Source organism: Hyaena hyaena, unplaced genomic scaffold (assembly GCF_003009895.1).
Source record: "Hyaena hyaena isolate Hyena2069 unplaced genomic scaffold, ASM300989v1 scaffold_30, whole genome shotgun sequence".
In the NCBI taxonomy this organism is placed as follows: Eukaryota; Metazoa; Chordata; class Mammalia; order Carnivora; family Hyaenidae; genus Hyaena; species Hyaena hyaena.
The window spans coordinates 5,714,997-5,727,060 of NW_024080662.1; the positions used below are offsets into that span (position 1 = coordinate 5,714,997).

At 55.1% G+C, this 12,064-nt stretch overlaps 1 protein-coding gene across 8 annotated transcripts in view; it reads right to left on the reverse strand.

Moving 5' to 3' along the window:
* The window catches only part of CRTC1 (CREB regulated transcription coactivator 1), a 77,505-nt gene extending 65,441 nt beyond the window's left edge, over positions 1–12,064 (reverse strand). For all 8 annotated transcript variants that reach the window (XM_039228113.1, XM_039228114.1, XM_039228108.1 and 5 more), the window contains exon 1: positions 11,924–12,064. In XM_039228113.1, coding sequence (XP_039084044.1) covers positions 11,924–12,049 — 126 coding nt within the window. In that variant the 5' untranslated portion in view covers positions 12,050–12,064. The remainder of the gene's footprint in view (positions 1–11,923) is intronic.

The window sequence follows — 12,064 nt, forward strand, 5'->3', positions numbered from 1 at the left end:
CACCTGCAGGCAAAGACTGAGGCTGCTGGGCCTACAAATCACTCCCGGGGCTGCGCATTGATTCTGTGATGATTTAATGAGCCGCTCCCGTCCTAATTACAGCTATCAAAGCCCGCCTGCCTGGGAGGACAGAAGGGATGGAGAAAGCACAGTGCTCACAGGTGCAAAAGGACCCACAGAAGAGGGCAGCAGGAGCTGGTCTCTTCAACTACTCGAGAAACACTGAACTTACCGAGAAAGGCTTTTTAGCCAGGCTGGGCGTGGACACAGTGACCCTCTTTGTGGGACATGCTCTGCCGCCCCATGTCCCCAGTCCTCCACCCCCCCCACCCCCACCGAGGACGACAGGCTGGCCCTGCAGAGCTAGCCCCAGGCACTCTGCCTGGATGGGCCGACACTTCCTCCCAGAGATTTCCAGGCAAATGACCAGCTGGCATGCACCCACCCATCCTCTGCGCCCAGGTGAACTGTCAGATGCATGGAAGAAACAGGAAGTGCTTTAGATTTTCTGTTTTCAATTTTCATCAGTTTTGAAACATAAATGATTTCTATTTTTAAGGAAAAGAAGGTGTGGCAGAGAGCTTCCCTGCGAGCCCAGCAGGCAGGGAAGGCAGACTGCAAAGGTTCTCAAGGGACTCCACCCCTGGACAGGGAGCCGTAAGCAATGAGGGAGAGACCGTGGAGCTTCTTAGGCTGTATCTGGGAATGCGTGCTGGTCCACTTAACAGAGGACTCAGGAAGTCTGTCCTTCCAGGTAGAAACTCACCTCTCTGGACAGAATGCCACAACCCAGCTTTGGGGTGAAGCCCCCATGACCAGTGGGGTGTCAAGCTGGGACTGCAGAGAAAGAGGAACTTACATATGAAATCAGGACTCCAGGTCTCTGCTGCAAAACCGCCTTTCCTCAGTACAGGGGCCAACAGAGCACAAAGTCAAGGCTGTTTAATATAACCCCCCACCCCATCATCTGCCTGGGAAATCAGATTCCCGATTCTTGGATGAAAGAACATCTGCCCAGTCAGCAAGTCCTGGTCTGTAATGAATCTAGCGCCCATGACTTCTGCGGGGGGGGGGGGGGGGAGACCCTGCCCCAGTCCCTCTTAGGTCCCTAAAACTTCCCATACGGCAGTCAAAGGAATCTTTGCTAAACCTACATCTCACATCACAGCCCTGCTTGAAGCCTTCCCAAAGCACCCCAGTACCAGACCCTGACCAGGGCCCCCAGATAGCATTCCCTGAGCTCGATCACGTCAGGACTTCCCTCTGCGACAAAGCTTCATGCTCTACATTCCCAGGGCTCATCCTCATCCCTTGGGCTCAGTTCAAACACCGCCTCCCCCAAGGGGTCTCCACCCCATTTCACTCTAGAGGCATGACCTCAGGGCTGGGGACCAGCTGGCCACTGTTTCCTGTGGCTTGTTCAGCAAGGCATCCCCAGGACACAGCACCAGGTAGGTGCTCAATACATACTGACTGGAGAAAGGGGCCTTCCAGTCCAAATTGTGGCCACTGCACACAGACCTCACTGGGCAACCTTGACACTTCTTAACGCTGTCTCCCAGGGCATCGTGCTGCCCAAGGCCCACTGGCCCCAAGCCCATATGAGTCTGCAGTCCATCCCATAATACACCATGCATAATACTCAAACCTTCTCCCTGAAGTTGTTCAGGCAGATTAAAGTTCCAGAAAGACCGCCATGTTACCCACCTGGCTCCACGGCCCCTCGGCACCACGTTCCGTAGTCCCAGAGTAGTAACCGGAACACACACCACATTCTTATTACTTAAGGGGGGGAAGCCTGACTCTGTGGTAGGAAATTGGCCCTTTTAAAGGACACTTGCACCCGGGCAATTCCAGAATGAACTGGAGACAGGCCTGCCCTCAAGGAGCTCACAGTCCAGTGTCTGCTTAGCACCTGCTGAATGCCCACTATGTGCCTGCTGAATTCCTGCTGAATGCTTGCTGAATACACACTGTGTGCCTGCTGAACAGCTGCATAAGTACTTATTGTATGCGTGCCAAGTGCCTGCTGAGTGTCTGCGGTGTGCCCACTGAGAGTCCGCTACATGCCTGCTGCTAGGTGCCCGCTGAGCACACGCAGTGTGCCCACCTGCGCACCAACTGAGTACACACAGTGTGCCCACTGCGAACCTGCTGCCTGCACCCCTGCTATCTTAAGAGTGCCCTGTGAGCGCACACCACGCTGTGCACACACCTCCACAATCTCAGCAGCAGCAACCATGTGGCAAGCATCCATGCACTGCCCCATTCCGGACACACTACATGCACAAACCTAAATCTGACCACAGTGCCACCAGAGAACACCATGACCCCTGCTTCACAGAGAAGAAGCAGAGCACAGAGGAAACTCACCAGGGCCTAAGCTCACCCAGGAGGAAGGGAGCAGAAGCCCAGCAGCTGTGGCCCTGGGCTTGGCACCAGGTGCTACAGAATCCCCCTACACTTTCTGTACTTTGTTTCCATCTGGCAAATAATAAATATTGACTCTCTATGTCCTTGGCCCGTGAGGCAGGCAGTGGCTTCCTTGTTTGTGCACCTGGACCCCCATCCGACTGGCAGCACCACGGCCACACCCAGCCAGGGCCGGGCACCCACCGATGGCATTGGGCTGGATGTGGCAGCAGGAGGAAGGAGAGGGGGTCAGAGACACCCCAGCCAGAAATAGGGGGCCATTCCACCCCACAAGCTCCAAGGCAAAGTAGGACTCTCCCAACCCCACCCCTGGTTCTCTGGTTCGCCCATCGGTGAGCCCCCACCTTGCCCTCCTTCCTCTGACCTCCTTCCTGTCACTATTACCCCCTAAATGTCCCAAATCAGCCCTTCCTTTGTCCTCACCATGGCCCACCCCAACCTGCTGTACGCCCCCTCCCTGCTGCAGAGCACAAGGACACACAGGTGAGGCCACGCCTGGTGCGTGCATGTGTGGGGACTAACGTGATGAATCTCTGATTTGCAAAAAACCAAGGACAACCTCCATGGTCCTCAACAGATGGGGGTGAACCGAAGTCCAGCATACAAAAGGGTCCCTCCATGCTTACGTTAAGAAAAGCATGAGCCCTAGAGAATCAGACATGGGTTCAAACCTAGCCCCTCCACACACTGAGCCACATCACCTCTCCCACCAGTTTCTCATATCTGCAGCAGGAAAAGCGGCAGCTCTTTCTCGCGGGTACTGCAACAACCCACTGGCCATATACACGTGGGCTCTAGCAAGTCTGGCTCCTGCCACTCCCTGCATCCGCATGTCACTCATGCTGCCATCCTGCTGGAACCTTCCATGGCTCCCCATGGCCCACATGCAGGGTCTGGCCCAGGGCCCTCTATGACCTGCCCCACCTCCCTTGCCGCTGCTCTGCCCCTTGCCGCTGCTCTGCCCATGAAAGTCTATGCTCCCAGAGCACAGGGTTCCAGGAGCCCGGAAGGCTCTGCTCCACCCTAACCAGCTGGCTGCACCCCCAGAGCAGCCTGAGAAGAGAGAAAATGTACAGGGGATTGGGTTAGTCCAATTCGGGTCAAACCCCAACCCATCTGTCTCTAATGCTCTGTGACATTCTCCAAGCCTCGGTCTCCCCCTCTATAAACCAGACAGGATACCATCGGCTGCCCAGGGGTGCTGTGACCTGTCGCCAGGCTTGATGCTCGTATCTCATGGAACGGGGGCCTCCACCCGGCCCTTCTGTGCGTGGACAATCCTGGCACATCAAGGGCTGCAACAGCAGGGCTGCTCAGCCTCAGCAGCGCAGACACCTGGGGCCGGCTCGTACTCTGGGGTGGGGCTGTTGGGGGTACCACGGCGGGGGGAGGGAGGCTGTCAGGGGTACTGCAGGTGAGGGGGCTGTTGGGGGCACCACAGGTGGGGGGGGCTGCAGGGTGTTGAGCAGCATCCCCACTCCACCCACCAGATGCCAATACCATAGCATCCTCCCACTCCTAGTCCCGACAACCAAAAATGTCTCCAGATGCTGCCAAATGTCCCTGGAGGCAGAACTGGACGGGGTGAGCACCGGGTACCACGCATCTTTGATGCTTCCAGGCCACATTCCCACCCCTGACATCAGCATGGCATTTTCCAGAGGGTCTCATTTAAAAAAAAAAAAAAATTCCCTAGCACCAAGGACTCTGAATCCTGACCCCTGAGCTAAAACCAGAAAGCCCCCAGCACAGAAAGCAGCAGAAAAGGGCTGACACTTAGTCTTCCACAATACCTGCAATGGCCCAGCTCTGACCGAAAGAAATCTAATTAATTCCAACCAGGACCAGAAGGCCCACTGCAAGGACAGGAGTCACCTTGCACTGTACCCCTGGCCAGCTTTAGGAACAGTGACAGTGGAACACGTTCCTTGGCTCTATGGACCAACAAATACCACCGTGCCACCAACCTACGGCCAGATGGCTGGTTCATATCCCTGACCAAGGCTGACCCTCTGCCTCTGCTCGGCACAGCCCTGGTGACCGCAGTGCACAGGCCTCCCGGCGAGGCCTGCATAACAAGGTGTTCAGGTCCCCACTCAGAATTCAGGCTCCCACCCTGGGTCTGCAGAAGCAGGATCCGGGGGGAGTCCAGGAGCTTGCATCCTTCATCTCACAGGTGGTTCAGAGGCCCCCTAAAGTGAGAGAGTAACCACCCACCATCTTCCCAACCTTCCCTGTTGCTCTAAGTTAGCAGGTCTCAAACTGCGGGCAAGACCCATGGTCTGGGGCCGCAAACTCCTTCTACAAAGTGCCAGACGGTAAATATTTTCACCTCTGCAGACCAGGTGGTCTCTGTCAAAATGACTCAACTCTGCCATAGATAAGCCATAAACAAATGGGCATGGTCATGTTCTAATAAAACTTTATCTACAAAAACAAGCACAGCTTACCGATCCCTGGATTGGAGGGTTAAGAAATCATTTTGGTGGGTCCTCACTAGTGTTCTACGTTAAACAGAGGAAACTGATTATATCAACTTTCCCCAGGGGTTGACAGGACCAACAAAGGGAGGGCTGGATCCTTGGAAAAGGTTGTTTCGATTTTACGTTTGCTGCGGGGTGCTGGGATGCCACAAAACACAGATTTCTAACCATGAGTCACAGTCAAGGAAGTGAGAAGGCATGTTCGGGACTAAGCCCTCAGTTCTCATCCTGTCCCTCAGAGGCTCCCTCTCACCCTCCTCTTGCCCAGTAAGTGTTTGCGCGAGCCGATCTCCCTGTGCAGGCACGTGCTCAGGAGCGGAACTGCCCTTTATATGGATTCAGCAGGGGGTGCCAGGCGATGACGGTGAGCAGTGGTGGGGTCTGGCTGTTCTGGGGAATCTAGGAAGGCTTCCTGGACCTGTAGTGTGCATGGAACCACAGGGGTGTCCGGGACCGGGCATGAGCTCTGGGAGGGATCCTATGCTCAAGACCTCAGGATAGTGGGGGACACTCAACAGTCACCTGTGGAAAACGTGCATGGAAAGGCCAGAAACAAGGCTGGGGCACCCTCCTTCCAAATGACAACTTAGAAGCTTATCCCTTGCAGGCTGTAGAAGTGGCTTTCATAGGGAAAAGAACCATGGGTCACACACAAAGGGGCATGCAATGCACGCCAGAGCTACCACCTCTGTGACAGCGATAGTTAATGGCAGGAAATAAGAATTCCCGGGGCCAAGCTGCAGGAGGCGCACGGACTTAGCTGCAGAAACAATCACCTCTCAGAGAAACCAAGACCCAAGAGGGACCAAGCATGCTCCAGCAAGCAACAGAAGGTTCTAGTCTGTGGTTTCAATTCCTTGTTTTGGACACGTTCTGTGTGACTGTCTCAGGGCTGAGCACCAACTCTACCTCTTCCCCGCTAGGACGTCACTCTGGGCCTCAGTTTCCCCATCTGCACGATTGGGAAGACAACACCTCCTCTGTGAGGGGGGCTGAGCATCAAGGATCAGGGATTGAGTAAAGGCCACATGGTGCCAGGCAGGGATCAGGAACCAAGAGTGCAGGGGGCAAAGTCTCCCACTGCCTTAGGGTACAGCCCCCCCCCCCTCCAGAGCCTCATGGCGCCCCCGGGCCTTGCTCCTGGTGTTATCCCTCTGGCTTAGTCACCACTGGCCCGGGGCCGGCAACCAAGTGAGGCTTTTCAGTTCCTGCCAAGGAAGAAATGAAGGGTGCACTCTAGGCCTCAGTGGTAAAGGCCACACAGCCTATGTAAGTGGCCAGCGAAGGACAGATATGTGCATCTGCAGACAGCCCGCAGGCCCACTGTCTCAAGGTGGTTTCAACAAGGCGCCCAGACTCCGCCTGAGCCCAAGGAGAGAGTGACCTGGGGCCGCCATCACAAAGGACCACAAACTGCAGAGTGTTAAGACAATAGGACTTTATTCCCTCACAGTTCTGGAGATCACACGTCTGAAACCCAGGTGTCAAAGGGCCACGTTCCTTCCAGAGGCTCGAGGGGAGGGTCTTTCCTGGTCTCTTCCAGCTCCTGGGGCCCCAGGCGTCCTCGGGCGCAGCACTCCAGGCTCTGCATCCATCATCGCACGGCCTCCTCTCCCATATGCGTCCACGCACTCTCTTCTCATGAGAAGACCAGTTACCAGATTCAGGACGGCCCTAAATCCAGTATGACCTCATCTCGAGTCCCTTACCCTGATTTCATCTACGTCTTTTCCAAATAAGGCCACAGCCACAGGTTCTGGGGGGCAGGACGAGGGCAAATCGTTTTGGAGGCCCGCATCCTGTTCAACCCGACACTCGGCGTGGCACTCACAAGCCGGGGAGCAGGAGGCTGCCGGGGCTTTCTGGGGGCGGGAGATGGCTCACTCCATCCTCCCAAACAGAGCAGCTCGGGGAGTCCTGCGCGCGCGTGTGTTGAGGCTGCAGATGGCACCAGACACTTGAAGCAGCCGGCACAGAGGCAAACGGTGCCAGAGCCAGGACTGGGGCCAGGACCGGGGGCGGCCTTCGCGCTCAGCTAACCCGAGCCACCGCTGCGCTATGCCTGCCGCCCAGGGACCCGTTTTCCTCCAGCCTGTGCAGAGCCACCCCCGTAACCGGGTAGGGCCGGGAGAACACCCTCCTTTGGTGCAGCCATAACCGGCAGCCCTGGCCAGGCCGCCACTGGGTGCTTTGCGTGTGGGCTTTTTCTCGCCCAGGTGCTGCTCCCTAGGATACTTAGTGATCAATCACGTGCACAGCCTGCTGTGTCCTGAGTCCCTGGCAGGCAGGTGACACACCCCATTCCTTCCCCTCACTCCCCCTATGAGATTTACCTGCACATCTAGCTGGCTCTGCTGCTGAAATATCACCACAAGCCACCGATCCTGGTCACGGCCACAGACACCTCCCGGCTCAAGTCACCTCGCCCCAATCCCCAACATAGGTGCTACAGCAGCCTCTCACCAGCTACCTGCTTCCCCTCCAATGCCCTTGCCCATTCAGCTCACAGTCATCTTTGTGAGACATGAAGAGCCCTCGAATGGTGAACCAGGGAGTTACCCTATGACCTAGCACCTACCACATGACCTCCGTTCCTTGGTCGACACTCAAGGGAGAAGCACCTGCATCCACATGAGCTCCTGGGCATGTATGTCCATGGCAGCAATATTCACAAAGGCCAAAAGGCGGAACAACCCAAACGTCCATTGATGGATGAACGGATATGTGTAAAGTAGCGGAGCCAGAAAATGGAGTATTATTCAGCCTTAAAAAGGAAATGACACACATGCCCAACATCGTGAATGTACTTAATGCCACTGAGCTGCACATACAAAAATGGCGAAGGTGGTAAATTTTATGATCTGTGTATTTCGCCACAATTTTTAAAGAAGGAACGAAGCACTGACATTCGCAACAATGTGGGTGAACCTTGAAAATGTCGCTCAGACTGAAAGAAGCCAGACACAAAAGGCCACACATTGTATGATTCCATTTACATAAAGTGTCCAGAACAGACAAATCCATAGAGACAGAAAGCAGATTAGTGGTTGCCAGGGGCTGGGGGAGGGGGCATGGGGTTTCCTGTTGGAGCGACGGAAATGTTCCCAAGTTGACTGGTGATGGTCACACAACTCTGTGAACATCCTAAAACCCCCCAAATGGTACACTTTAAGTGAGTAGATTGAATGTGTTGGAAACTGTATCTCAGTTAAAGCAAAGGATCAGGCCATTCACCACCATGAACCTTCCCAGGGCCCCTCCCTCGGTGAAACCCAGGGCTCACCAAGCCACTCCAACCTCATCTCAACCCTTGTTCTCTCTACATGCCAGCCTCAGAGTTTTCTCATCTGTTCTCAGCCTCACCAAGCCCTTCCCACTTCAGGTCCTCTGCACCTGCCTGTCCCCTACCTGGGGAACTCTCCCCCAGTGTGAGGGGCTCCAACTCACTACCAGGGTGTCAGCCCCCCACCCTAGCCAGTACTGGCACATCACTCTGTTGCCTCTCTCTGAGAACACCTGTTTTGTTCATTTGTAGGGATTCTCTCCTCTCCCCCCTAAAACCACACTCGCTCCCCAAGAGCATGGCCCTCACATGCTTCGTATGCTGCCGGCTCCCCAGCATCCAAGATAGTCCCTGGACAGTCCCTGAAATGTGCTGCCGCAATTTACAGGTCAGGATTCTGAGGCACAGAGAGGTTGAGACCTGCCCAAAGTCACACAGCAGAGCACCACAGCCCTCCCTGCACCTTGGGCTGCCCCAAGTCTGAGGACAAGAATGGAATACCCATGCACCCACCCCTCTACCCTGCAATTTGAGAGTGGTCTCCCTGACATCACACCCCATCCCAAAACCAATTCTCGTTTTTGGGGTCCCTGTCCCTGGGTGAGGTGACAGCACGGATTTATTCAAAAAGGCTGAATGCCTGCTTTCACAGGGTACTCCCATGCCTGCCATCACCAAGGACTGTAGGCTGACACATGGGAACCTAAGTAGCCCTGCTCATTCCAAGAGGGGGTATGTCTTCTTAAAGAATTCACAGGAAGGAGCAGGTACCAAACCAGCCACGTCCCACATGTTCCCAAGCACAGGCGAAACTTCGGCATCTATAACAGGGCAAGGCCATGTGGAAGGCCGCCGCCACAGGAGGGCAGAGGGGGAGCCTGAGTCAGGTGTGTTCACTTTGCCTGCACCAGGCAATGCAGACATGCCACTTATCACATGGCCAAACGCGGCTGGAAAGAGCTTGCTCGTCCTGGCCCCAGCTGTGGGAAAAGCCATCGGCTGGTCCAAGACGGCACAGCCATACGGGTGGGTGCAGAGCTCTGAACCCTATCTGTCCAGGTCCAAAGGTGGCACCCCTGCTCACTCAACGTTTCCTCCAAGCTGAAGGATTTTTAGCTTCAGCAGTCTGGGGCTGGATCACTCTCTGTGGTGGGGGCCATCCACGGATTGTGAGGTGCTGAACACCATCCCTGTTCTCTACCCACTAGATGCCAGTAGCACCCCCACCCCCAGACGAGACAACCCAAATGTCTCAAGACGTTGCCTAATGTCCCTGAGGGACAGAATCACCCCCAGCACAGAACACTGCCCTGTGTCACAAAATCCAGCATAAGCTCACCTCCACCCAGTGTGCGCACCCAACTCCCAACGTGAAGGAAGACAACAGAGAGGGAGGAGGCAGACAGAAATGGTTCCCAGAACCGAGAGAACTGCTATCTACATATCTTCACAATCTTTTCTAAATCCATCAATAGATGATAGATACACAAACGTGGCCCATCCATTCAGTGGAGTATTACTCAACCATTAAAAGCAATGAAATTTTTCTTGATGATATACTACAATGTGCACAAAATGATTATGCTGAGTGAAAGAAGCCAGACGCAAAAGGCCACATGTTGTGTGATCCCGTGTATAGGAAACGTCCGGAACAGGTCGATCCATAGAGACAGAAAGCAGCTTGGTGGTGGCCAATGGCTGGGGGAGGGAGGAAGGGGGAGTGACCGCTCATGGGGACGGGATTTCTTTCGAGGGTGGTGAAAACATTCTGGAATTAGACACTGGTGATGGCTGCACATCTCTGTAAATACACTTTTAAAAAACACGGATTTTTTTACGCTTCCAACAAGTGACTTATACAGTACACGAATCAATAAAGCTGTTATTTTAAAGAAACCTTTTTAACAACAACAATACATTTCCAACTCCAATGCAGGACCCAGACCTCCGGTCGTGAAGACAGCCATGAGCCTGCTGTGACCCCCTTCTTCGTGTCACACTACATACAACTGACACCTACTGCATGCTAACACACGCTACATGCTAGAGACACCATGATATAGGCACTCCTGCCCTGGAGAGCCCTGACTTATGGGGACACTCAAGATGCAAGCTTTTTTTCTTTTTCTTTCTTTCCTACTTTCTTACTTTCTTTCATTCATTCGTTCGTTCACCAACCATCTCTTCCTCTGCATCCTAAGCAAAAACACGAGCTGCTGGAGCAGGAACAGGCAGCACCTGGTCCACGGTGAGCACCCCATCAATACGTGCGGAACATATACATGGAAATAGAGACACACACTCTAGCCTACACAGTCATGACCTCACAGAGAAACAAGCAACTAATTAGCAAATAATACGACCCGAAAATTGCACCTGAAGATCAGAGACTGAGGCTCATGTCACCCAGGTATGTCTGCCTGAGACAGGTCAGAGGCCAAATTCAGACACCAGCTATACGGGGGTCTGCAGCTCCCATCCAAACCCACCCCAAGGCCCCAGGGTGCAGGACAGAGGGGAGGGTCCCACCACTCTGCAGGAAACAGCAGAGGCTTACTGCCACCTGTGCAAAGCGTGCTCTCTTCCTTGAACCATAAGGACTTGCTAGGCACACTCGACCAAAGAGGACACTGAGCCCCAAGGAGCCTGGTACCTCGGCGCAGTCATATGGCCAGGGAACCGGGCCCAGGAGAAAAGAAAGGCCTCCAGCACCAACCCTGCTCAGGGCTCACAGTGGCTTCCCAGGTGAGGTTGGCGGGTCCTCTGGTCTGCCCCTGCGTGCCATACACACCCATCAACCTGGAGAAGAACTGTCCTCCACCCCGGTCCTGGCAGGCCGGGAGCCATCCATGGCCAGCTGTCCCTTGTCTCAGTGGGAGGAACACAACCTGGTCCCCACCATATGGGCTACATGGGGAAGGGGTAGCTGTCTTCACTCCAAGCTCTAGAATGGAGCACAATCTGCCTTCCTGACCACCCTCAGCTCCCCACAGGGAAGGACACCAAAACTTTCCCTCAGGTAATCCAGAAGAGAGAGACACCTATCCCACCTCAAGTCTGCAAAAGGGAATACCCATCCTTCTTCCAACACTCAAGGAGTGAAGGCACAGGTGACAAAGATGTAGAGACACCTGTCCCTTCAGATAGCAATGATGTGGGGGCCGCTGTTCCTCTCAGGTCGCAATGATGTGGGGGCACTCGTCCCACGCCAGGTACCAACGACGTAGGAGCATGCATCCCCCTCCCCAGGTAACAATGATGCTTGCGAGCAGCGCCCAGTTCATACACCTCAGTGTCATCCGGTCTCCCCTAGGTAGCAGTGATATGGAGGCACCTGTCCCCCTCAGGTAGCAAGGATGTGGGGACACCTGTCCCTTCTCAGGTAACCATGATGCGGTAGCACTTATTCTCTCTAGGTACTAACGATGTGGAGACTCCTGTCCTCTCCAGATAATAATGATGTAGTGACACCTATCCCAACCTCCAGGTAGCAATGATGTGGGGGCACCTGTACCCTTCCAGGTACCGGTGATGTGGGGGGCACCTGTCCCGCCCACGATGCCCGGGGCGTGGGGACACCTGTACCCTCCGGCTGTGCCAAGCCCCGCCCCGCGGCGCGCGCCCCGCCCCCGCGGCGCGCGCCCCCCGCCCCGTGCACACGCCGGACACGCGCCCCCTCCCTCCCTTCCCGGCCCCGAAGGGTCGGCGCGGGCAGCCCCCTTACCCGCGCGGCCCGCGTCAGGCTCAGGTCCTTCATGACCTCCTCGAAGGCCGCCGTCTCCTCTGCCTGCTTCTGGTTGTGCAGCGCGATCTTCTCGCTGAATTTCCGCGGATTGTTCGAAGTCGCCATCTTCTCGCCGCCACC